Genomic DNA, 25889 nt, shown 5'->3' with positions numbered 1-25889 from the left:
AGAATAGGCTGATGGGACCTCAGTTTAACATCTCATTTGAAGGACGGGACCTCCAACAATCCAACACACACCCCCAGGACAACATCGGAAGTCAGCTTCGACTGCGTGATGCCAAGTCCTAATGTGGGACTTGAACCCTCAACCTTCTGAGTGCTACTGACTGAGGCTGACACACTGCAGCAGGCTACTAGGTTAAGCAGTAAGGAGGAACCGACAGGCAGGAAGGAACGCGCTGGTCAATTCATCACGTTTAATGAGGAATGTAGTCTTTAGTAGTCAATTGCGAAACATTCCAAAATAGTTACATCTCGTGACTGTATAATAAGACGTAGAGGAACACTACAGGTTACATTGTCCCATCTATAAAATGTTACACTATACATCAGACACAGTAAATAATGTACAACACAGAATCGAGTGCCCACCTTCTGTACTGGTGAGCTTTAAGATAGGCAGTAGGTCACTGTGGCACCAGTTCACGTAGCCTTGAACCAGAGTTCAAGGAAAAATCATCTGAGCTCTTCACACAGGCTTGATCCTTAATAAGTTACCAAATGGAGTGAATGCGCTTGTTTGGTTGAGACCAGCGTCAGCAAATGTTTTACATAATAATAATAATGATCCTTGCATTTGATATACCGCTTTATCACGTGAATCGAGACATCTCAAAAGCAGGATACCCCGTAAGTGGATTGACAGTGTATTTTGTTGGTGAAACACGGCAGCCACTCACACACACAGATTTCCCGCAAACAGCCATGGCGTGAGTGACCAAATTTACTTGTCGAAATTTGGGTGTGGGGGGTTGGGGGAGGAATTGTTGGCCAGGACACCAAGAGAAAAGAGACATCAGAGAGTCAGCAAGCGTGAGAAACAGTTAGACCACGGTTTGCTCTAGTCCAACAGCCCCACTGTAGGGTAGGGATTGGATGCATGCTGCCATTTGGGGATATTTCTTGATTAAGAAAACGTCTTTCTGAACTAAGAGATTGGCAGTGAGAATGTCTGGTCACACACATCACTGCTGCTTCGGGGAATCCTGGTCAAATATGGATCAGGTTAAAAGTGATGTGCGTTCCGACGAGTGGGTGTCATGGAGATCTGGATTTTTTAATTCCACAAATGCATTCCCTAAAAGGTTAAAGTGGAGGTACGCACTGTACAGCTTTAGCTTCCAGAGCCTGTTCCGCCATTCTATCAGATCATGGCTGATCTATACCTCAACTCCAATTATACTCCTGATATAATTCTGATATAATATATTGCACTGGAGCTTTTGTGGACTGGCTCCACTCTCGATTCCGCTATCACCAAACCTGACAAAGGGAGAGAGCACTTTGCAGGTTTGTGTGATAATCCCCAAGGTCAGCAGATGTCTGAAACACTCATTTGCTACTTTGCTGAGCACAAACTGGCTGCCTGGTTTACCTGCAGTCACAGTCACTACACTTACAGAGAGAGACCTTGGTAAAGAGCTTTGAGATGCTTTGACTTTACTGCCTCATCACAGCCACCAAACAGGTTTGAAAGAAAACCTAATAATCACAATCTTTGTAATTGATCCAGTGCCCCAGAAGGTCACAACACCTCAAAGCACTTCACATGTAATTGCTGTCACGCACCGTGACTGTGTACTGTATATTTTAAGGAATAGGGAATGCACATGTGATTTGAGGTAGCAAATTAATCCATTTATTCTGCTAATGATCTGAATTTTATGACCTTTGTCACTTATCTCAAGATTCGACTGAATTCCTCCCCAGGAACTATATTTGTCCACAAAATATAGTCAATTCACTTTAGAGTATATTCTGCGAAGAGCTCTGAGACGTCTCGAAGACGTGATAAGGCGCTATATCAAATGCAAGGATTATTATTATTATTAAAAAAGCACTGTTGACACCTAGTGGCCGAAGACCTGAACTGCAATTGTCCCTGGCTGCCAATGACTCCAACTGGACTTAAACCCAGTTCAGACTCAATACATATGGGTTCAATTTTAGCGACAATAATTTACGGTCTTCAAACTGTATTTGGATACAGATGTTACTCCACAAAATGGTTCTAGAAGTAAAAGTGCTTTCTCTGATGTCTCTCCTCCTAATAAAACGTGCAGGAGATTCACCAGCACAAACTCCTCCAGTTTGGGCTTCTGGCTACTCTGATCTGGACCACTGTAATCTCTCCAAGGCCACTCTAAGGGTTGAAAGTGGGATACAGTTGATTACTAGTGATTGCACTCCAATAGCTGAAGGCATGTTTGACTTTTGTTTTTGCTTCAAACCAATGGGCAGCTGAGAGAACAATAATAATTCCTAATAATCCTTGCATTTGACTCAGAGCCCTTCACAGGATATACTGTAAAGTGGATTGACTGTTTATTTTGTGGGCAAAACATGACTGAGTGATGCAAGAAACTCAAAGGCATCACCTTTTTGAGGGAGGGAGGGAGTCTCAATGTGACCCATTTGCGGTATTGGATGTCGTTCTTGAAACAGATTTGAAAAGAGGGGCAATTTATCTGGATAGCTTACCCCTCCCAATACAGGACTGCTGGATAAACAGGGACGCGCGGGATAAACAGGAACGTGCGGAGTAAGGAAGCTTGCTTAAGGTGTCGCTCTGCCCTCTCGCTGTTCCCACTGTTTTTTTCCCATTTTTTTTTCCTGCTCGGTATCTGAACGACAAATTGCATTTATAGAGCACCTTTCACGTTGGGAGGCTAGACATCCCAAGCCGCTGGACAGTCGAAGGTTTGCGCCCGAGAGAATGACCAACCAACCCAATATGTCCTGCTCCATACAAATCCTGACATTTGGGATGTCAAAACCCGTCTCAAGCAACGGCCCTTCGAAGGAGAGCAAGTATTGCGTCCACTGAAGAAATGACTCTCCCGGTGGTAATGGTTACACCAGTGCCCAGGGTTCAGTCCTCACAAATGGCAGTAATTCATAGATTTGTAGAATTATACAGCACAGAAGGAGGCCATTCGGCTCATCATGCCCCCGCCGGCTCTTTGAAAGAGCTGTCCAAACTAATCCCACTTGCTCTTTCTCTCCCGATAGCCCTGCAAATTTGTATAGACCTGTGGGTGCAGGTCACCAAACCTCATCCAGGTCCTTTTTCCTGCCTCCACAAAACAGACTTTTGTAAGAAACTGGGGGAATCATAATAGGGAACTCTGATTTTCCACTAACCTGCCAGCGAGACCAAATATACAGCCTCACTATCGCCCCCTACCTCCCCTCCCCTCTCCAGGAAGAGCCAATTGAAAGCAATCAAATCTTGGTACAGGGAAACCAAAATGCCCTGATGGAAGAAGTTAAGACGAAGGCAGTACCTGAGCACACACACATCTGGGGTCCCCGAGCCTTGACTCTTGCCAATCTCCGCCTGAACACTCCAGGCTTAGGTGGACAGGGGTGCATCCCTTGGTGGACTAACTAACGGAAACTACAAAAGTGGAACTCCCAGTACTTGTTTTGGATAGTGTTGAAGCACAGCAATGGGTTTCTGCGTGTGTTAGACACCTAGCTGACTAAAACAAGGCAGGTCTGAATGGTACATGGAAGCACCATGGGTCGAAATGGGTTGAAGAAGTCAGATGAAGTTACCTGGTGACGCTCTGACCGTTAGCAACCGAAGGCAAGTGTTTAACTTAAAAACTTTAAATTAACAATGAGGATGCACAAACATAAAAATCTGTGCAAGAATATTAAATAACCTGGCTACGATTTGCAATGTCCTTTACTAGTCTCAGTTGCTGGACGTCTCAATGGAAGTATGGTCGGTCAATATTCCAGGCCAGTCGTCTGAATCCAAAATATACCATCACTTCATCAACGAGGCTCGACAGCAAAAAAAAGAGTACGTGAGAAAATCAACCAGGTTCAGTGCTTGACGTGCGAGGCAAGCTGAAGCCACTCAGCTGTTGCTGGCTGAACTGAGGCTTTGAAACCTGTCTCTCAGATTTTTCACGAGGCCCTGTTGGCCCAGTTCTGTGCTCCTCGTGATTTGACTCGTTTCCTTTCTCAGGTCCGACACCTGTTTCGTCGAGAAGCCCACCTTCTCCAGCCCTTTGGAGCCACTGTGTTTACTGAATGGGACAGAGGAGCCCTGTCTCTTGGGTTGGCTCTCACCGTCTTCCCTCAGCTTGTACTCCTCAGACTCTTGGTAGACCTTGCACCGTTCGATGACCGCCCGAATGGAGATCTTTTCTCTGGACGTGGGAGACCTGATCTGGACGTAGCTGTTGTCATCGTCCGTTTGCTCCTTCCTATGATTGCTCAGGTCGGCCTCCTCCTCCTCCTCCTCATCATCATCATCAGGCAGATTTTCCATGAAGACACCCTTCTGATCATCTTGCAGAGTTATTTCTGAGGAAATGTAGTGGTTGCTGGAAGTAAAGTGACAATGCTTACAGTCCAAGCTAGAACATCGCTCGGTGCTTCTACTATCCAGGGACGCTGTCCTCGAACGGGACATGCGTGTCCGACAGCACCTTTCACACCTGAGCTGCTGGGGAGGTTGGCTCAGGGAGTGAGACCTGGTTCCTCGTTCCACTGTACTGGACGAGGCTGCTCTTCCCCGGTTGGGGACCTGCACTAAGGTGGTGGGAGAGTGGCTCAGTTCACTCCTGCAGGCAGAGCTGGAATGGGTCTGACTGTTTTCCAGCATCCCGTTTGGTACGGATGTGCTCTTCGTGAATCTACCCGATTTGGAATGACCAACTCCGCCGGCCGTCTTCAAAGTGTAGGTTTGGGAGTCCGAGGAAAGGTACTTAGAGCGGAGCTCGCGCACATCTGGCCACACAAAGGTTTCGATCTCCGTGGGGCTGAGGGGGCTCCTGGACTGGGAGACCACAGGAGAGAGGAGCCGGGGTCTGGCCATGGAGTGCCGAGGGGAAGACGTTCTGCTGGAACTACTGGAAAGCGGAAACGCTAGGAAATCCTTGTTTGGCAGCAAGATGTCTCTTTGGTCCAGGGCAGGTATCAAAGGTTCCTGTTCGTGAATAATGACCCGGTCGTAGACAGGCAAAGACAGTGTCATCTTTGGCTTTTCTGTTGTAGGCGGAAAAAAATGGAACAGACGAGCAAGTAGTAACAGAGAGAGAGAGAGAGGAAGAGAAAAAGAGGGAGATGTAAATCAAATTATTTCAATGCGCCAATGCTTCTCCCCAATTAAAACATTTAATCTCTGTGCACTCACTCTTGATGGACAAAAATTACCATTCCACAGTGTTCATCCCACACTGCCAGGTCAGCATTAAATCAAGAAATACCTGTATATATCAGTCAGCCTCCAATACATTGACTGACAGGCTGTTCATTGCATGCTCCCAGCTTTAAGCTAGAGTGAGTTTAGACGGTGGGAGTTGAGCGGCTGGGGATCTGAATTACAACACTTCCTCATTACTTGTCTGCGTACAGAGTAAGACTACATTTTATGGGTGAAACGCAGCAGCCAGTTGCACACAGCAATGTCCCACAAACAGCCAATGGAGTGAGTGACCAATTATATTTGGGGGATTTGTTGGTCAGGACACCGGGAGAAACTCCTTTCATTTTTCAAATAGTGCCATGGGAATTTTAATGTCCACCTGAACAGGAAGATGGGATTGCAGTTTGATGTCTCATCCGAAGGACGGCACCTCTGACAATGTAACTCACCCCCATGGCATTGGAGTGTCACCTTAGACTGTGTAACTCCAAGTCCTGACATTGGACTTGAACCCACAACCTTCTGAAACAAGAGGCGAGAGCGCTAACACTCACTGACTGACTGACAAGTTCCCTTTACACTGTCCATCCAACACTCCCAGGTCAGTTACCGCACAGGTTAGATACAGAATAAACCACACTCCACAGTGTTCATCCCACACTGCCGGGTCAGCATTAGGTCCAGATATATCTGTAGATATCAGTCAGCCTCCAGTACATTGACTGACAGGCTGTTCATCACATGCTCTCCGCTTTAAGCCAGAGTTGCACTAACCTGCAGCAACTATTTGCCTCTTGTCTTCCTGAAAGATTTGCTGACTCCCTATTGCGGTTCTCCTCTCCTCTTCATTATCTATCGGGTCATCCTCGACATCCTGGACCCGCTTTTTAACCACCGGTTTGTTTTTCTTAATGCGCTGACTGTAGATCCTGGCCAGCTGGTAGACCTTGGACTTCATCTTCTCCGCCACCTCTCTCAGCAGCTCTTCACTCTGTGCCATGGATGGTGCTGGAGTGACTTGTGCTGGTACGCTCAGGGTTGGAAGTTCATGTTTCTTCCTAGTGACCTGGGAGCCTGTACCCTGCGGTCGGGAGGCTTTTTTCTCTTGTTCCGTGTTTTCACTGTGTTGGACGTGCGGTGGTGCTCGGCAGGGCGGAGCCGGTTCCTGGAGAACAACCGGCTCTCCTGTCGCGTTGCGCTCTTCGCCTTCGGATCTATCGCTCCGTCGCTCGTAGTTCCCACTTTCATAAACCGATCTGGCCGGCGACGAAATAGGCGACTCCTCTGTTATGGCACTTAAGTCACTATCTTCCAGGATAACCAGAGGCTCGTTCAGATCGAGACCGAATATGATTCTTCCGTTGCTGAGGTGTTTTATGATGCAGTGTTCCGAGTCTTCGATTTCCTGTTTTTCTTTCAGCAATTGAGATCGGCATTCCGAGACCTCAGCCTCCGATGCTGAACTCTGCACCTCTTCTCTCAGCTTATGCCTTCTCAGGGTCCCGTCTGCGCTGCCAGACATTTTCTCCATCTTTTGCCAGATTTTAATCATTTCCGCAGAAGATCGGAACTCGGTCTCCGCAACATGCTCCTGGGGATCTGCCATTGCGTGTCTCAGACCATCCGAAGGTGGGCTTCCTTGCGCGGGATCGTTTAATTGCGTCTGTTGAGGGTCTGAAATATTCCCTGGTTCTGGAGAAGAGGAACGGGAGCTCCTTTCGGTGAATGGGTCTGAAGTGTCCAGCCAGACACGAGGTGAGGACTTGCTGTGGTTGGCGGCAGTGTGCCCTGAGCTGGACAGCAATCTCCTAATTGGAGCTTCGTGGACATTCTCATCCTTGTCTTTGTCCTTGTTTTGAACGCTTAATTTGAAGATGGAATTCCTGACCAGACCTGTTGGGATGTAGGACAAACTCTCACGTCTTCGGATGCTGAAATCGGCGTCTTCGTGCTCCGCGTGCTCATAGTAACTCTTAATCTTCTCAATGAGGAGCCTGTCCTGCCTGGACAGAGTGGAATCCATTCGCCTCCGGATATTTCGGCTGATCTCTGATAACAAGTCCCCTTGGCCACTATGATTAGAGTCATCCACGAGACTCTCCTGGCTGTTAACGGACTGCACGGCAGAGGCTTCTAGGAATGCGTCGTTCACATTGGAGGCACTGCTGTTCCGGACCAGCTTCTCTGCGTTTTCGATGCTCGAAATGCTACTTCGCCTGCTGGTGGTCAGTTTGGGGGTCGGACAGCCAAAGGATCTGCTGTCGTCCATCACCAGGCTGTTGCACCTGGATCGATTGTTCATGAAATGCCCTGCAATGAAGCTGGCTTGGTCCAACACCGAAGGCGGAAGGATACTCGGCGAATGGCGCTCCTGTTCTTCCTCGTCAGATGACTCCTCGCTGCTGAAGTGCTTGTGTTCTTCTGCTGTGTCCATGGTGGATTCAACGCCCGATCCTGACCGGCTTATCTCATGGTCGATTTTGTCAGCAGCCTCGTTCCCTTCCGTGGGCTCCTCTGGGTTCTGCACGGGCTCTACCTCACCCACGGTCTTCACTTGAGAAGACTGGGAAATGTCACTCACCATTTCTTCACCAGGTCCTGGCTCCACGTCAGCAGCAACCTAAAGGTGACAAGAATATGCAGAAGATCATTTGGACATCAAAAGAATACAAGTCAAGCAAGACTTGAATACCAAAAAACAAGTGTCCCACAAATACTCAGTCAATCGGCTTTACAATAAATTCTGTGAAGAGCTTTGAGACGCCTCAACAACGTGATAAGGCGCTATATTTATATTATTATTATTATTACAAAAGGGTATTGGGAAAAGACAAGAGAATGGGGCAATGGGGAAGCTCTTTCAAAGTGTCATCGCACACACATGATGAGCCAAACGGTCTTCTTATGTGCACACATTTCTATGGTTCTATAGTTTGCGGGCAAAATCCAATGCTAAAAAGATCACCCACACTTTAATAAGCGGCAGAGTTATATTCCTGCTTTTAACAATTTACAAAGAACGTACAGCACAGAAACAGGTCACTCGGACCATCCAATCTGTGCCTGTGTTTATAGTCCACATGAGTCTTCAACCATTCCTTACTCTCTCCAATACCCTTCCATTCACCTCTCCCTCTGAAGATCTAGCTTCCTCTTGAATGCGTTGACACCATCTGAATCAACCACCGTTTCAGGCAGTGAGCTTCACATTCTCATTACCCTCTGCATGAAGTAGTTCTCCTTAAATTCTCTTTTAGGTTTCCATTTACTATTTGTGAAATAATTGTGTCGGAGATTGGATCTTCTGTGAAACAGCATTAAGCCACTAAACCAGGATTGTTATTCCTTTCTGAGATCCCACAATGCGACTATAACGCACCTCAACAACTCAAAGGAAAGTAACAATCAAACCTTAATTTAAGTTGAGTTGTGGGTTCAGTTCCATTGGGAATTTGAAATGTAACATCAGCCAGACATGATGCATCTCCAATTTCCTGCAGTTAATGGGTTTTACTCAAATTGGAGCCTGCACCTTTTTATTCAGCAGTTATAAGGCACAGTGAATCACAAAGACACTCTGAGGAATAACAAATGCGATTGCACGGATCGCTTCCACTAAAGAGCTTTGCGGCTAACGAGATTTAGGAACTGCATCAAAGGCGAGTTGAATGAACAATAATAATAAGGCAGCAGCCTAAATATGGACAGCAATGTCCCACAAACCCCCATTAAACAAAAAAACTATTTTACTTGGGGGATTCTCCTTTTATGTTGGTTTATGGGATCTTTAAAGTCCACCTGAACAAGTAGACGGGACCTTGGCTTATCGTCTCATCTGAAGGTTGTCACCTCCTACAAATGCAACAGCACTTGTACTGGGGTGTCAGCTTCTTAAGACTATCTAAGTTCAAGACTCAAAGTGGGGATCAGACCCACAATCTGACTCGAGAGTAATAACAACTTGCATTATTTAGCACCCCTCAAGACAGGGTAACGTCCCAGAGTGCTTGGCAGTAGTGAAGCACGGCACCAAGCCGGGGGGAGGTAACGGTAAGCATGGTCAAAGAGGACGGCACGACCTGAAAATGGGGAAGGAGGGGGCAGGGCGGAGGGATAGATGGAGTGTTCCCATAACTGGGAATATGTGTCGCTGACCCACCAGAACTCTGTGCTGATGTGACCTACTGCTGAAGCCAAGATCCTGTGAGCGGATGGAAAGTCTAATTGGAATTGCTATTCATTTCTTGAGGGTTATTCTGCTGTGTGCTATGTGGCACATTCATTACTGTGGCGACAAGTATATTCTGCTCTATTCGGTAAGAAGCTGAATTTTTTTCCCTGAGGTCTTATAAATACTTATAAATAATGGATGTCATTTCAAATGTACGTTTTATAATTCAATGCTGATAATAATAATCCTTGCATTCGATATATAATAATAATAATCCTTGCATTTGATATAGCGCTTTTCACGTCTTCTCGATGTCTCAAAGCGCTTCACACAATAGACTGCAAAGTGAATTGTCTGTATATTTGTGGGCGAAACCCGGCAACCAATTGCGTACAGCAGTGTCCCACAAACAGTCGTGGATTGAAAATGACCAATTTATTATTGTTTTGTTTTGGAGGGATTATTATTAGGCGTGTGGAGTAAGGAAACGTGCCCAAGGTTTCGCCCTGTGCCTGGAATTGAACCCAGGTGTCTCGCTTGCAAGGCGAGTACTCTAACCACTGAGCTACAGGACTCCACGATATAGTGCCCTATCACATCGATGAGATGTCTCAAAGCACTTCGTAAAATATATTGGTAAAGTGGATTGACTGTGTATTTTGACTGTACTATTGACTGTAATGAATCCGCAAGCTGAAGCAAATGACCTTGACTATTTAATGTAGATTCAAAGCTGCTGCTTTTAGAGAATTCTTCTAATCTCCGTCTCTCTGTTCAAATCAACACCTGCGCTATTGGCCTCAGTTACCCACACAATGCTTAATAAATGCAGTGAAGATTAAAGCTTTGAACATTAATAACCTTTTGCATTTGTTCCAGGCGGTGCCATGGGAATTAATGCAGTAGTGCTGGGTGTACATATTCATAGCTACGGTCATGCACTTTAGCACAGATTGCTCCCACACAGATGGTCGTTGGCAATTCCATTTACCCTGACACATTGGCTCGGACCAGGGAATAACAATTGAGTTTATCCCCTTTGATTATTTTGCCTGCAGTTTGGTTTGCGTCTTGAAGATAAAGTATTTAGTCTACAAATTAATAGGAGAATCCGTGCTGAGGACAAGGTGATAGGAATCTAACCACAGCAGGACACAATAGCATCCCAGCGACTGATCCTGTTTCTGTTTATTTCAATTCAAAAAATCTCTAAAATCAAAGGCAAGAACAGTGATTATTGTCATTATTTTAAGATTACATCCTTTTGTCCTGGATTCTTCTATCAGAGATGATTCCTCCACTATCTACCTTGTCCATTCTCTTCATCATTTGAAATAACTTCTACGTTTCTCAGCCCTAGAGAATGTAACCCGGTTTTATACAGTTTCTCATACTACTACTAATAATCCTTGCATTTGATATAGTGCCTTATCACTTTGTTGAGACGTCTCAAAGCGCTTCACAGGATTTACTGTTGAGACGTCTCAATGATGTGATAGGGTACTATATCAAATGCAAGGATTATTATAATTAACATCTTGGGAGTGCTTTTGGTGATGTGGATGCTGGGGAGGGGGGGGATGTTTTAAGGCAGGACATGAACACAGATAGAGAGAGGATGGGGTGGAGGGTTTGAGGGAAGGTGTCCCAAAGCAAGAAAACAGATGAATGGGGATTTAATACAGACTTGTGGTAAAGGAGAATGAGCTTCACTCCAATATACAAACCTCTTCAGTGACGTCACTTCCGGTATCCAAACTCATACGTTTCTCTGGGTTCCCTGAAGACTCGCTGTGCTGTCGCTTAAATCCCTTTGGTTCCTGGATGTCCGAAGGATTCTCAGTCTGGTGGAGAGAGATCATAAAGATGGGAGAACATCTAAGATGGTTTGACTTGTGTGTAATGACCAATCGTAGTCAAGGACTACAGAGCACAGGGACACAGTAATAAACAACACTGTGATTTAATAAAGATTTTATAATAATGAACACTGTTCGCCCAGATCCCAAACTTTGTAGGCAAATCGGCATTGAAATCTTGGTAGATCATGATCGCTGCTATTTTGGAAACTCTTAAAGAGTATCTTCCAAAATGGCACAGCACATCCCATTACAATGGTTATACTAATAATGTTTCCATTTGACACAGCGCCTTATCACGTCGTTGAGACGTCTCAAAGTCCTTCACAGAATATATTGTAAAGTGAATTGACTGTGCATTTTGTGGGCGAAACACGGCAGCCAATTGCGCACAGCAGCGTCCCACAAACAGTCGTGGATTGAGTGACCAATTTTGTTTTTGTTTTGTTTCTGGGCTAACAAACACAACCTATCCAATGTCTGTGTTGTGCGTCTCTGGACACAGTTGGAAGCAGGGATGGAACCAAAGGGCATGAATACCAAAAATGCTGGGCTTTGGTTTTCTAACTGCTTCCCCTCAGAAGGGATTCTCCCCGTTGCAGAACACTGGCTCCATCCCTGCGAGATGTCAATCATGTGCAAGGCCATTTATTAGATTGTGTTAGAAGCAGATTAAGATGATTAGAGCAACTCATTGGGTGTTTATATCAACTTGTGTCATCACAATGTCTATACAGTGAGCATCACTCATACGATAAGCCGTGAGAACCATTGACTTTGAGGTGGTCGTGAGCTTAGATCCCAACTTCTCCCATCAAACGTGGTACCTGCTATTCTAATGGCAGCAGATTTTGCTGTATTGTTCATTGGGTATTCTTTGGTTCATTTCTGTTGAGTCGTGATACCTTTCCATTGTCACCTCATGTCAGTATCAAGCACTCCCAGGCAGGCACAACGTAGGTTAGTTGCTGAGTTAAGTGACTTATTTATTAGTAAGCACTTCACGGCTAGGTGTACCGATAGTTGTCTGTGGGGTGATTGCTCCCTCCAACAAGTTATCCTAACCTCCAAAGAACACACCACCTACTACACCAGTTTCGTGCCAGGTGTCATCATGACTTCCTTTAGTAATAATAATAGTTGAAACGCAGAGGCCAAATGGTTGTGGATTGAGCGACCAATTCTTTTTTTCTTTGGAAGATTATGCCCGGAAAGCAAACTGTCTATCGACTAAACCTGGGTCCTCTCGCTTGCGAGGTGAGTGCGCTATGCTACAGGACTCGTTTAAAGGGAGTTTCTAACATTGTGTCAAATTTGCATGATTCATCATCAGCTTTGTGTTGTAAATTACTCAGCCACTAAGGTTGAGATTTCACATCAGTTCCTCACAAGCAAGAGAGAGAGAAGACCTCAATGGAGAGGTTCCCCTGGGTTGGGTAGAGTGCTTTGCCTCACTGAGCCCTTCCAAAACATTTCATTTGAAATTAATTCTGGTCAGTATATTCATCCCATATGTAAGAGGCAGGCAACTACTTAGATGTGGTTCCTTTCACCGGGGACGTTCAGTGAAGGAGGCTCTACAGCTCATCCTTCCAGAATAACAACCTTCCTATCCTCTCTTTAACACTTCAAGTACATTTTTTTTTAAAAATGACTGCTGGCGTCTTTTACTCAACCAAGCTTCCTGGTGACACAAGCGGGGCTCCAATGTGACAAGTTTGCCAACGGAAAGTCGGAATCGAGCCAGCCCTCTGTGGTGGACTAGAACAGTCCGGTTCCTGAGCCAGGCGGGTCCACAGTATTCCATTGCGCTGCGGATGACAGCACAGCCAGCCTGGCTGATCGGCAGGACCTGGAAGGGCAGATCAGTCACCAAGGGCAGGGAGTCACCCACATTCAAGCCAAAGACTGAATGGGTAGGGTTATCCTAGCTGGACAAGCAGCGGGAAAGTTTGCCAGACAATGATATTAATGGCAAGCTGTGTGGTTTTAGCTGGTTACACTCCAGCAGTTACCCCAACGCACACTCTGGGGTCCCCAAGCCTTGGCTCTTGTCAACCTGCGCCTAATAGTTTCCGGAATTAGGTAAACAGGATACATCCCTCCAGGGAGAGAGCGCATTCTATTCCAAAAATCTATCTCTGGGATTTCCACGTGTAGGTGGGAGGATACTCTTAAACACGGTGATGAGTTTCCGCTTGTGTCAGACACCCAGCTGACCAAAATAGAAAGCTTCTTGGTAACCCTTTCCGGCTGTTTGTATAAGCTTCTCACTTGCAGGATAAGTTTCATCGCAGTGTTAGTTAAATGAGTTCCATTTCAGGCCACGATTCGCGACACACGTTTCTTCAACTTGAATCAAACTTCCGTAAGGGTTCGGAGGTTAGTGACGTCAGGTTTAATGTTAGTGTCGACTGATTAACAGTAAAAGCTCCAGGTGCAACTCCTTTCAATGATTGAACCCATTCCTTGTCAAAGCTGTGGTAGTGGCAGTAGCAGGTGGCAGGTTGGTAGAGGTTAGTGCACCAGCCAGCCCCAGAACGGCTGAAGCAGGCGGCCAGGATGCCTTCCACACAAAAGCCGGAGGGAAGAGAAAGAGAAAGAGAAGACGCTCACCGTGGAGAATCTAGCAGAAAGCAAAGCCCTGGCCCTATAGTGCCAGCACGAGATGGCAGCCAGTAATGTACTGGCGAAGTCCGCTACCTGGTCACCCTCCATCATTATATCTTCCTCTTCCAGCTCCCCTGCTCCTTGCTCGAGCACCGTGCCTCTTGCCGTCTCATCTGAATCGCTTGCCCGCAGCTGGTCCAAAGATTCCTTGCTCAGTGCCAACTCCTCCTCATTGTCAGGCCGCTCGCCTATGCTGGAGTTCAGGGTGCTGTTGCTTGCCATGGAGCTCAGAGAGTCCACCTTACCCAGAAGCTGCCCGTCACTGCCCGCATGCTGTTTGAACGGGTTAAAAGATCGAATCATTTCAACAAATGAGTACAGCTCAGCTTAGCTTCATCTCTGTCTCTGGGTCAGAAGATCGTGGGTGCGAATCCCACCTGGAGACCTGAGCTCACAGTTTAGGTTGGTGCTCCAGTCCAGTGTGTTTTGCAGGTAAATCAGGCAGCCAATTTGGCATAACAATATCTCACAAACAGCCATGAAGTGAGCATGACCAATTTATCTAGGGGATTGTGTGTGCGTGTGTGTGAATGTGAGATGTGTGAACGTGTGTGAGAATAATAATAATCCTTGCATTTTATATCACACTTTTCACATTTTCTAGACGTCTCAAAGCGAATTGACTGTATATTTTGTGGGCGAAACGCGGCAGCCAATTGCGCACAGCAGTGTCCCACAAACAGTCGTGGATTGAGTGACCAGTTTATTATTTTATTTTTTTCTTGAGGGCTTATTATCAGGCATGTGGAGCAAGGAAACTTGCCCAAGGTTTCGTTCTGCTGAGAATTGAACCCAGGTTTCTTGCTTGCGAGGCGAGTGCTCTAACCACTGAGCTACAGGACTCCACATATTTGTGAGAGCGAGCATAAGATTGTATGTGATTGTGTGCAAGAATATGTGTATGAGCCAATTATGTGTGAGCGAATTGTGTGTGTGAATGTTTGTGATAAGAGTGTGTATGTGAGAATGTGCATTGTGTGTGTGTGTGAGAGTACATGTGTGCATAAGTGAATCTGTGTGAGAGTGTGTGTGAAATAGTGGATTGTATGTGAGACATCGTGTGGGAGTATGTGCCTGAGAGTTTGAGTAAGGAAATGAGTGCTTAAGTGAGTGAGGTGTGAGCGAGCAAGAGTGTGATAGAGAGCGAGACAGCAATGCCCCCAGATCTCTGAATCAAGGGCATTGTATGACGTAAGGATATTTGGCTAAACCCTGTGTCACTAGTTTCTGTGCCAATCAATAAGTTGATGTGACACGTACTTTAATTGTGATTCAGATGATGATATTAAGCAACTCCTGACATTGCTCATCAACTGGAAATAAACAAGAAAGAGGAACACAAATAGAATCAACTTTCTCACCTTCAGAGAAACTGGTATCACAGGAGCCAGAGAAGTGTAGGAAGCCCAGGGACAGGGGATGGGGGGGGAAAGAGAAGAAAAAGAGATTCTTAAGAGTTCCGGGAGGGACAGCACCCTTCACCCACCCACTGCCCCAACACCACATCACCCACACACTGCCCCATCACCCACCTACTGCCCCAACACATTTCACCCACCCACTGCCCCTTGGCCCGTACCCAAACACACACAGCCTGCGATATTTCATGTTAAATTATTCCCACAGAATATCCATGCCATTCAGTCGCATTCATTAATTGCTCTCAATCCCAGCATCTCATTCCATTTTCAAGCTGTTTCTCTCTCTTTTTTTTCAAAGGATCTATTTTTGCTTCACAAACAAACACTTGAAGCTGTCCCCTTTCCATTTGACATTTGCAGATCATCCACTCGCTCAGGGGGAGAGCGACCAATGTACAGAGAGAGAGAGAGAGAGAGAAAAAAAGGCAGCACCAATTAAGAACAACATCAGATCTGATGCAGAGTGAAGTGGCGGGTGGGAGAGAGAGAGAGAATGCTTAGACAGGCTGCAGTGTAGGGATTTTCATTTCCTTGAGACTTCCCGAGGCAACTCGTTTCATAAAATAGAAACACTTGAGAGTTTTAAAGATGTCAATTTTTTTTCTGCTGTAAATAAAGGTGCCTTTTGATCATCGCCTCTGCACCAATACTCAGCCACTTTGAGAGCAAAGTGTTTCCACTTCTCACACTCTGAGCTCTGAGGGGAGTCCGAATCCATTTCTCAGCACAGATGCCTGTCGGAAGGACTAATGGGTCTACTTGTGTGAAACTTTTCAACCTCTGTTTGAAGAGCCTGGTTAAATAATGTAAGAGAGCCTGGCAGGGGGGAGTTTGGTCATCGCACTAACACTAAGTCCACTCGCTGTTCGGCTGGAATAATCTCGACCAGCGATAGATCAAAGGGCTTTCGAAAAGCATTTAGCATTCAGTTATTCTCTGGTACGATAACTCGATACAGGATCTCATTCAAGGTGGTTTTCATTAAATCACTGCAAAATATTTAATGCAATCTCATTCCATTCACAGAGGCAGATGGATTAGCATAAATTAGTGACGTAGTCAATAACATGGGGCGTTGACTTGGTGGGGGGGTTCTGTGGCTCAAAAGCGTGAGGAAGCTTGGTGAACATCAGCAGAGATACAGCCTGCCTATCTTACCAGTAAGACTTGGGAGCTATAGATACATCCTCAACCCTCTGAGCCAAAGCCCCATATGTTAGCTGGGTGAGGACTGAGTTGGATTAATAGGTAAATTGAGGCTTTCACTACTGGTTCTATCAGTGAAAGCAGCTCAGTCTCAGGCTCCAACTTCAGTCCGCTCTGAGTTACCTAATTTCAGCAGTGGGGCCCCTAGGTTCAGTCTCAGTGGCTCTTAGCTCGAGAAAGAAAAAAATCTGGCTACTGATTGTCACCCAGTGACCTTGCTAGAGATGCACACCTGTGGTATAATAATAATAGCAGTAAGTAGGAACCCAGTTGTTAGTCGATGGGTGGATTGCTTTCCGGGATAATAATCCTTTCAAAAACTAATAAAATAAATAAATAATTGGATCACTCAATCCATAACTGTTTAAAGAGGGAAAAAACCCATCACTGTTTGTGGAACACTGCTGTGTGCAATTGACAGTCAATTCATTTTGCAGAATATTCTGTAAAGCGCTTTGAGACGTCTCAAAATCTTGAGAAGGTGTTATATCAAATGCAAGGATTATTATTATTATTAATATTGTAAAGTGAATTGATGTATATTTTGTGGGCGAAATGAGGCAGCCAATTGCACATGGCAGTGACTAACACTGGGTTTCTACTTCCTGCTAGGTAAACAGAGGCGTGTTGAGTAAGGAAACTTGCCTAAAGTTTCGTCCTGCCCGGGGCTATACTTTCCAAGGAGAGAGAGATTTGAAAGAGGGGAGGATTAAATGCGGTGAAAGAAAGGTATTAGTTTACTCACCATTCTGAGTCAGAGATCTCAAGATCTGTTTCGCTGGCTCTGTGAAGAAATAGAACAATTAAATACAGGCATGAGGTATCAGCCCCGATGAGTGCTGCACAGATTAAAGCCAAGCTGAGCATCACTCAACCTTTCATCTGCCTCAGTTCAAAGCTTGATCCTCGGCATGAAGGGGCGTTTCATGCCTCATCATGTTTCGCTACGCTTTAAGTGTAGCTGGAGTGTCTAATGGGTTAAAACTGTTCATCTCTTGTCCTTGCCCGACACAGGTGACTTGCACCTTGCCAACAGGTGCCCTCTCCGCTCCCCCCTCCCCACCCACACTCTTCAACCAATAGGAAATAGTAGAGTCTTGTAGTGTAATGATTAGCACACTCCCCTCGCAAGCAAAATGACCCAGGGTCGATTCCCCGGCAGTGCAAAACCTTAGGTAAATTTCCTAAATCCACTCGCCTCTGTTTACCTAGGGGCAAACGAGTAAATGTTGGTCGATTGGTGTATTGCTTTCCGAGGGAAATAATCTCTCCAAAAAAAATTGTGGTGACTCAATCCACGACTGTTAGTGGGACTGTTGTCTGCAACTGGCTGCAGTGTTTCACCCACAAAATACACGGTCAATGCGTATGTGGCTCTGGTCTGGAACTTACCCGATTGCCTGCGACCATGGCGGCCAGTCACAATCTCCTCTTGAGCAGACATGGATTTCTTCAATCGCTCTGGGCTGTAACGGTACTTAAAGGGGTCTGAAAATGGAGAGAACAGAACAGGGCGGTGTGTCAATCCCCATCAGCTTCATTGCCAGGACAGACACACACACACACACACAACATTGAACTCATGTGTCCAGCAGTGAGAAGCCTTGCCGAGGCACAGTGTACCTACTCAACACTAAATGTAGTCCACCAGCACTCCCAGATCAGGTCCAGAGTAAAGCTCTACCCTGTCCCAGTTAGGTACAGCAAGGATCAGATACGGAGTAAAGCTCCCTCTACACTTCCCATCCCGCACCACCAGGTCAGCTACAGCCCGGGTTAGATAGGGAGTAAAGCTCCCTCTACGCTATCCATCCAGCATACACAGTAAAGTTACTGCCTAATGCCAAACTCCAAGGGCAGAAATAGCATGGATTAGATATAAAGTGTCTGTCTGCATTGTTCACCTGCAATGAGTTACCAGGAAGGGGTTTGAAGCTGGGACTTTGGACTTAGTTAAGAATCAGCTTGAAATTTGCTGTGTGGGTATTTGGGAAGAATAAAATCAAATGGGCTGAAGGGTCTCCTCCACCCAAATCTTTCTTCTGAGCTCCTAAGATCCAGGTAACGTTTGTCCCATTACAGTGGTCAGAGACACAACACCACTTCTCCATGTAGACAATGTAGACAGGATGCAAATCCACAAACAGAGGTGAAAATGTAATCCACTGCCCCATCTAGTACCCCTCGACACTGTGGTGTGCACCCTGACATTTACTTATGAAAAAAATCCAAACATTGGAGCATCAATGTCATTTCCTGTGTATTGGAGCATCAATGTGACATTTGCCCATCAATGTGACGTCTTGGGACATCCTCCCAACGTGAAAGGCGCTATACGAATGTAATTTTGTATTGTATTGTGCAGCGAATGTATGGCGCCCTGTTATAACACTGGTTGGGGTTTCACGAACTCTGACTGCCGTCTTATGATGAGGCTCTATTGTGTGCGGTTATTTAAAGCATGTTACTTACAGAAGGAATCCATTTCCAAGATGGCTTCCTTGGCCTAAAAGCAAACAGTGAAGAGTCAGGTTACTGTAGAGCAAACCATGAAGAGACTTGAGTCGCTTCAAACAGGAAACAGAATGAAGGGCAGTGTACCGTAACCCAGGTACAGACATCACTGTCATGTCACCCCTGGCCATTCACAGGATGGCAGCTGGAAATGTGACTGTCATCACTTACAAGCCCATCTCCCAGGCCCATCCGTCCTGTGGATGAGACGTTAACCGAGATCCCGTCTGCCTGTTCAGGTAGATGTTAAAAATCCCATGATGACACTATTCGAAAAGAGAAGGGAGTTTCTCTCTCCTGGTGTCTTGGTTATCAATCCCCCGCAAGATAAAATCGATCATTCACTTCACGGTTGTTTGTGGGACATCCCTGTGCGCAAATGGACTGCCGCATTCTCCCAGAAAACACACAGTCACTGCACTTTACAGTAAATCCTGTGAAGCGCTTCGGGGCGTCTTCTTGACGTGAAGGGTGCTGTAAGGATTAATATTATTATTATTATTATCCCCTCCTTCATCTAGGATGAGCCCAAACCACATAGACCTGACTAGATGAGTGTGAAATAAACTGTGGAACCCTCACTCCATCAATGGACTGTGAGGTCCACACCCCAATAGCGGGGATTAACAACAACAACAAAATTACATTTGTATAGCGCCAAACCCTTGGACAGTCACGGATTTGGACCCGAGCTGGTCGAAGAGGGGGNTCTTGAGACAGGCCTTGAAGGAGGCAAGGGAGGGAGCGAGGCAAAGGAACTGTGGGATGGTGTTCCAAAGGTGGGAGCAGAAAGGCTGATGGTGGGGCGAGCCAGATAATGGACATGGAGCAGGCCGGAGCCCCCTAAACGCTTATTATTTTATTATCATTATTATTAGTATTCACCTTCTGCGGAATGATTGCATGGTGATTCTCCAGAATCAGACGCTTTATATGATGGGTCCACAGCCTCTTCTCCTCCACCGTCTTTGCCTGAGAGACACAGCAATGTTACAACGTCACAAGCACAAAGCAGAGAAATTTTTTTTTTTTAAAAAACAGAGACGGTGGGAACAGAAAGTGTTGATTCATTCAAATAAGAAAAGATTTCTTTTAGAAAATAATATTTTGGGATATTGTATACGAGTAATTTGAGTCATGACAAACAGTGAAATATAGTGTGGTTTGGAAACATTGGATTTCCACTCTGTCGTAGACAGAATCAACTGCTATCAACATCTCCATTATTGTAGGATCTGACGACCACGCTGGTAGAAGGCAAACTGGATGGACCTTGGTCTTTTTTCATCTAGCAATTCCTATGTTCTATTATCCTGTAGCTGGAGTCCTGTTCGGTTCGGAGTAACCACACCCTTAACCAGCTGTCTTGACAACAAAACTACTCTACAGAAAGGTGTGGGATGAAAAAAAATCACAGCGGCATGGAACACAATACTAACTATTCTAAACCACCAACTTGCATTTCGTACGACTCTGTTAAAATAATGTCTCGCAGCACTTGAATCATCTCTGCATTGTGTATTCCATTTTTCTTCCACTGTGAAACAGCCCCTCCCCGGGGACATCTGATATCTCACCTGAATGCCACTGTTCATGCAGGAACTTCATGAGAAAACCCGATCATATCAAATGCCTCAAGAACTTCATTGATAATTACTGTCAATGTAGTTGCTGTTTTTATTGTAGTCAAATACAGCTGCCATATTGGCCAAATTCACACAAAGTGAGCCGTGAGGTGAAGAGTTGTTGGTCAGAATAATGGGAGGAACACCTTTCACTTTTTGAATAACATGATGGGATCTTTAATGATCACCTGAAGAACAGAGACATGGAATCTTGGTTTAACATAGCATCCAGAGAGCAGCAGGTAACAATCCCCCAGCAGTGCACTGGAGTAATAATAATAATAATAATCCTTGCATTTGATATAGCTCTTTTCACGTCGGGAGGACGTCCCAAAGCGCTTCACAAAACACACTGTAAAGTGAATTGACTGTATATTTGTGGGCGAACGCGGCAGCCAATTGCGCACAGCAATGTCCCATAAACAGTCGTGGATTGAAAATGACCAATTTATTATTGTTTTGGGTTTTTTGGAGGGATTACTATGCAATGCCCTTGATTCAGAGATCTGGGGGCATTGCTGTCTCGCTCTCTATCACACTCTTGCTCGCTCACACTTCACTCACTTAAGCACTCATTTCCTCACTCAAACTCTCAGGCACATACTGTAGCTCAGTGGTTAGAGCACTTGCTTTGCAAGCAAGAGACCTGAGTTCAATTCCAGGCAGGTCAGGGCGAAACCTTGGGCAAGTTTCCTTACTCCACACTCCTAATAATAATCCCTCCAAAACCCCAAACAATAATAAATTGGTCATTTTCAATCTACGACTGTTTGTGGGACATTGCTGTGCGCAATTGGCTGCCGCGTTCGCCCACAAATATACAGTCAATTCACTTTACAGTGTGTTCTGTGAAGCGCTTTGGGACGTCCTCCTGACGTGAAAAGCGCTATATCAAATGCAAGGATTATTATTATCCCTGGGGTACTTTAATGTACTGGGAGTGCTGTGGGAATGTCTCAGGACCTGTTGAGGCTACTTTACGCTGAGGTAGATCAAGTGAGCTGATCAGTGGGAATGGGGAGCTGTGGAGCAGCCTGGGCACACTGTGGCTTGTCACTGCACACATCCGGTCTCTCCAGCCTCAGCCCGCAAATTAGATAAGGAGTCCTGCGGCCTGCTTAAACTCCGCAGCTCCAACTGGTGGAACCAGCGCTCAAATGGAAGTGATGTGTGTCCGAGCTGCAGACAGGAAGATGGTGGCAATGCTCTCACGCATTTCATGCTGATCTGTGTTGCCCACCGGGAAGTTCGCAGGGAGTTCCGGGTAACTGCCAGCTCAAACCAGCACTGGTCGGATGTTGAATGACCAACTGGCAACTATCTTCTGGGGAAGGGGTGGGGGGGTATGAGAGGTCGGGGTGGGGGTGGGAAGGTTTCCTTGGAGCTTAACATTCCAACAATCTATCTCTGGAACTTTCTTGTGTCGGTGGGATGTATGGAATCCTCAGTTTGGTTTGGATGGTCTTTAGCACGGTGATGGGTTTCTGTATGTGTCAAGACACCCGGCTGACCAGAAAAAAGGTGGAAAGTCTGTCTTTTAATGGTCGGCAATAGGCAGCAGGGTGTCAGAAGGTTGTGCGTCAAGCTGCTCATTTGTATTGTACTGAGCTCACAGTCCAGGCTGACACTCTGGGTAGACCTGAATTGTCTGGGGGTGTCAAGAGATTGACAGGAAACCTTACAAGGGCACCAGAACATGTACCTGAACAGTGTGCTGCTGCTTCGAGTTCTTGTAATGCATCAGCCCGAAGTACAGAGAGTCTCTGGTGCTTTCAATCAACATCAGCATAGAGCACTGCAGAGAGAGAGAGAGAGCGAGAGAGACCATCAAACTGAACACGTACACAAGGGCACAGGAAGCATCCAAATTCTCCCCTCTCCACCTCCCCACTGAAAGAATCCCAGCCTGTGACAAATTCCCAGAGATCCAGTTATATCCTTTCATTGATAGCGTCTTTCATGTCAGGAGGACGTCTCGAAGTGCTTCACAGGAAATACTGAAAGTCCTAAAACCGGGAACGGAGCAGGCAATTTTGCATACGACAATGTATCAGAAACAGCTATGAGGTAAATGACCAATTTGGGGGATTCTTGGCCAGTTCACCGCGAGAGAGAAACTCCCTTCTCTTTTCGAATAGTGCCGTGGGATCTTTAACATCCACCTGAACAGGCAGACACAACGTTGGCTTAACATCTCCTCTGAACGATGGCACCTCTGATAATGTAGTCCCCTCACCAGGCAATGCACTGGAATGTCAAATGCCCTGATATGGGGCCTGAAAACATTATTAAATGTATCATTTAAATCAGCCTTGGAGTCAGAAGGTTGTGGATTCAATGCCCCAATCGGGACGTGGAATTACATAGTCTAAGATGACACTCTGTGCAGTGCTGGGGGGTGGGGGGGTGTTGCATTGTCAGAGATGATGTCCTTCGGATGAGACGTTAAAACCGTTCGTGGGACACTGCTGTACACAATTGCCTGCTGTGTTTTGCCCACAAAATACACAGTGAATCCACTTTACAGTATATCCTGTGAAACGCTTTGAGATGTCTCAAAGATGTGATAAGGCGCTATATCAAATGCAAGGATTATTATTATCTGAACCGATCTTGTGATTAAATCCCAGTCCAATAGCTGACACCTGGGATCCACATGTTATCCTCTACGTACAAGAAGCCCATGAAGCCCGTGAGCGCGTACCGTGATGTGGCTCTTGTAGATGAAATGCTCCCCTCGTTTTTTGGTTATCAGCAGGACCTTATCGAATAAAAATAAAGTGCGTTCATTTTTCGCCCGGTGAATCCGGAATGTTCCTTCCAGGACTAGCTCCCCGTACGTCGTCAGATCTGGCCCTTTCCAATTTATCAGCAGACTCTGAACCTCCTGGGAAGAGACAAGACAGAGATCAGTCGACACGAGATCAGACCTCAAGCAATACTCTTGACTGGACGGTTCTGACTGCCTTGCGGATGCCGACTTGGGCTGACACGTTACACTGCAACAACAAAGGGCAATGCTGAACACAGCACTGGGAGTGGGGGAGCTGTACCGCAGAGACCATACAATGGTGGGTGAGGTGAGTAGCTGGACAGTGTTGGGGGAGGGGGTGTCTCTGGGATGGGAGGGTCTCTGGGGTGGGGATGGGGTCTCTGTCTCTGGTACCTGCAGTCGAACTGAGTGCTCGTGCTTTCTCTTCATGTCATTGATATACCACGCCACCCCCGTCATGGTGTCGATCGCCTCCTCAATCACGTCGTATCCCTCCGCGTTGTCGTCAAAGTGCTTGGCTATTTCCTGGATAGAAACAGGAAGCAAATCAGTCACTGACCTCATCTCATGGAACTAGATCCAGAAGGACCTCAGTGAGAGGGATTGTGGCAACTAGTGACTTTCCTCCTGAGGGAGGAGGGAGATGAGCGGAGTCACCTTGGAGCTGAACTGGCTCCAAGGTGACATGTTTGCCAATGGAATGTCAGGATCGAGCCAGCCCTCTGTGAGGGTCTCCAGTCCGCCTCCTGAGCCAGGTGGCTCTACAGTATTCCAGGGCATTGCTGATGACAGCACAGCCAGCCTGGCTCATCGGTAGGATTTGGGAGGGTAGACCCAAGGATTTGGGGATAGGGACTCTTCCCATTCAGCTCCTGATAGCCCTGAAAGCCAATGCTCTAACAGGTAGTGTGGTCCTAGCTGGACAAGCAGCGGGAAAGCTTGCCACGCAGTGCTATCAATGGCAAGCCATGCGGTTTAGCTGGTTAGACTCCAGCAGTTACTCCAAAGCAAATTCTGGGGTGCCCAAAGCCTTGTTTCTTTCCCAACCTGCACCTAATACTTTCTGGAATTAGGTAAGCAGGATGCGTTCCTCCAGGGAGAGAGTGCACATTCCATTCCAATAAATATCTCTGGAATCTCCATGTGTAGGTGGGATGCATGGAATTCTCAGCTTGGTTTGGATACTCTTAAGCACGGTGATGGGTTTCCGCATGTGTCAGAGGCTGAGGGAATGTGGGAGTGTGTCACCTGCAGGAGGAGATGATATTTCAGGATCCTCTGGACGGGTTTCAGTAGATACGAGCCCAGGGGAAGCGATCGTTTCAACGTGGCTTGCCGTTCCCGGAAGAACTTGGCGAGGATCTTGTTCCTCATGCATTCGGTCAGGGCCGCCACCGAGCTGTAGGGAGAGGAGTGCGCTATCAACTTGTGAGTGCACAGTGACCTGCCGCTCTCCACACAGGGAGAGAGCGCTGGGGGCAGAGTCAGTGACAGTAATGTAATGCACCGGTCATTCCCGACCATGTGACAGAGATAATTCCCACTTCAGTTTGTGGAGTCCTGTAGCTTAGTGGTTAGAGCACCCGCCTTGCAAGCGAGACACGTGGGTTCAATTCCAGGCAGGGCGAAACGTTGGGCAAGTTTCCTTACTCCACACGCCTAATAATAATCCCTCCAAAACAAAACAATAATAAATTAGTCATTTTCAAACCACGACTGTTTGTGGGACACTGCTGTGCGCAATTGGCTGCCGGGTTTCGCCCACAAATATACGGTCAATTCACTTTACGGTCTATTCTGTGAAGCGCTTTGAAACGTCGAGAAGACGTGAAAAGCGCTATATCAAATGCAAGCATTATTATTACAACGCAATACAAATTTACGTTGATATAATCCCTTTCACGTCGTGAGGATGCCTCAAGGTGCTTAACGCTTCATCGAGACCCACGTCAGCTGAGTTGATCACTGCCGGGTCAAACAACAACAACAAATTACATTTGTATAATGCCTTTCATGTCGGGAGGACGTCCCAAAAGCCTTGGATTTAATATAGTACATTATCACGTAGTCGATAAGTCTCAAAGTTTTTCCACATGATATACTGTAAAGTGTCTTTGACTGCGTATTTGTGAGCAAAACGTAGTGGCCAGTTTCCACACAGCAACGTCCCACAAATGGCCATGGAGTGAGCGACCAATTTTATTTGAAGGATTGTTGGCCAGGACACCGGGGGAGAGAACTGGGATCTTTAACGTCCACCTGAACAGGCAGATGGGATCTCGGGACAATGCAACACGACCCCAGCACTGCATTGGAGCATCAGCTTAGACTATGTGATTCCAAGAACTGACGGAGGGCTTGATCCCCACACCCTTCTGAGCCAGGCTGACACTACCAGACAAGTTCTCTCCTTGTAGCACATTCACTCAC

The 25889-nt window shown here is 46.3% G+C and overlaps 1 protein-coding gene across 4 annotated transcripts in view; it reads right to left on the bottom strand.

The window, feature by feature from the left end:
- Nucleotides 1–2344: 2344 nt before the first annotated feature.
- LOC103178452 (pleckstrin homology domain-containing family G member 3) overlaps nucleotides 2345–25889 on the bottom strand; it is a 74793-nt gene continuing 51248 nt past the window's right edge. For 3 of the 4 annotated variants that reach the window (XM_007893202.2, XM_042337916.1, XM_007893201.2), the window contains exons 7-19: nucleotides 24708–24858; nucleotides 23853–23984; nucleotides 23391–23573; nucleotides 22389–22481; nucleotides 19947–20033; nucleotides 19020–19053; nucleotides 17940–18035; nucleotides 17293–17331; nucleotides 15282–15292; nucleotides 13867–14193; nucleotides 11119–11235; nucleotides 5995–7840; nucleotides 2345–5060 (exon numbers count right to left, since the gene is read on the bottom strand). In XM_007893202.2, the coding sequence (XP_007891393.2) occupies nucleotides 3925–5060; nucleotides 5995–7840; nucleotides 11119–11235; nucleotides 13867–14193; nucleotides 15282–15292; nucleotides 17293–17331; nucleotides 17940–18035; nucleotides 19020–19053; nucleotides 19947–20033; nucleotides 22389–22481; nucleotides 23391–23573; nucleotides 23853–23984; nucleotides 24708–24858 (4252 nt within the window). In that variant the 3' untranslated portion in view covers nucleotides 2345–3924. The remainder of the gene's footprint in view (nucleotides 5061–5994; nucleotides 7841–11118; nucleotides 11236–13866; nucleotides 14194–15281; nucleotides 15293–17292; nucleotides 17332–17939; nucleotides 18036–19019; nucleotides 19054–19946; nucleotides 20034–22388; nucleotides 22482–23390; nucleotides 23574–23852; nucleotides 23985–24707; nucleotides 24859–25889) is intronic. The other variant, XM_042337917.1, reaches the window with a different exon arrangement.

Source organism: Callorhinchus milii, unplaced genomic scaffold (genome assembly GCF_018977255.1).
Source record: "Callorhinchus milii isolate IMCB2004 unplaced genomic scaffold, IMCB_Cmil_1.0 Scaffold9, whole genome shotgun sequence".
In the NCBI taxonomy this organism is placed as follows: domain Eukaryota; kingdom Metazoa; phylum Chordata; class Chondrichthyes; order Chimaeriformes; family Callorhinchidae; genus Callorhinchus; species Callorhinchus milii.
The sequence above is the reverse complement of the archived record's forward strand: the minus strand, read 5'-3'. Positions and strand labels throughout refer to the sequence as shown.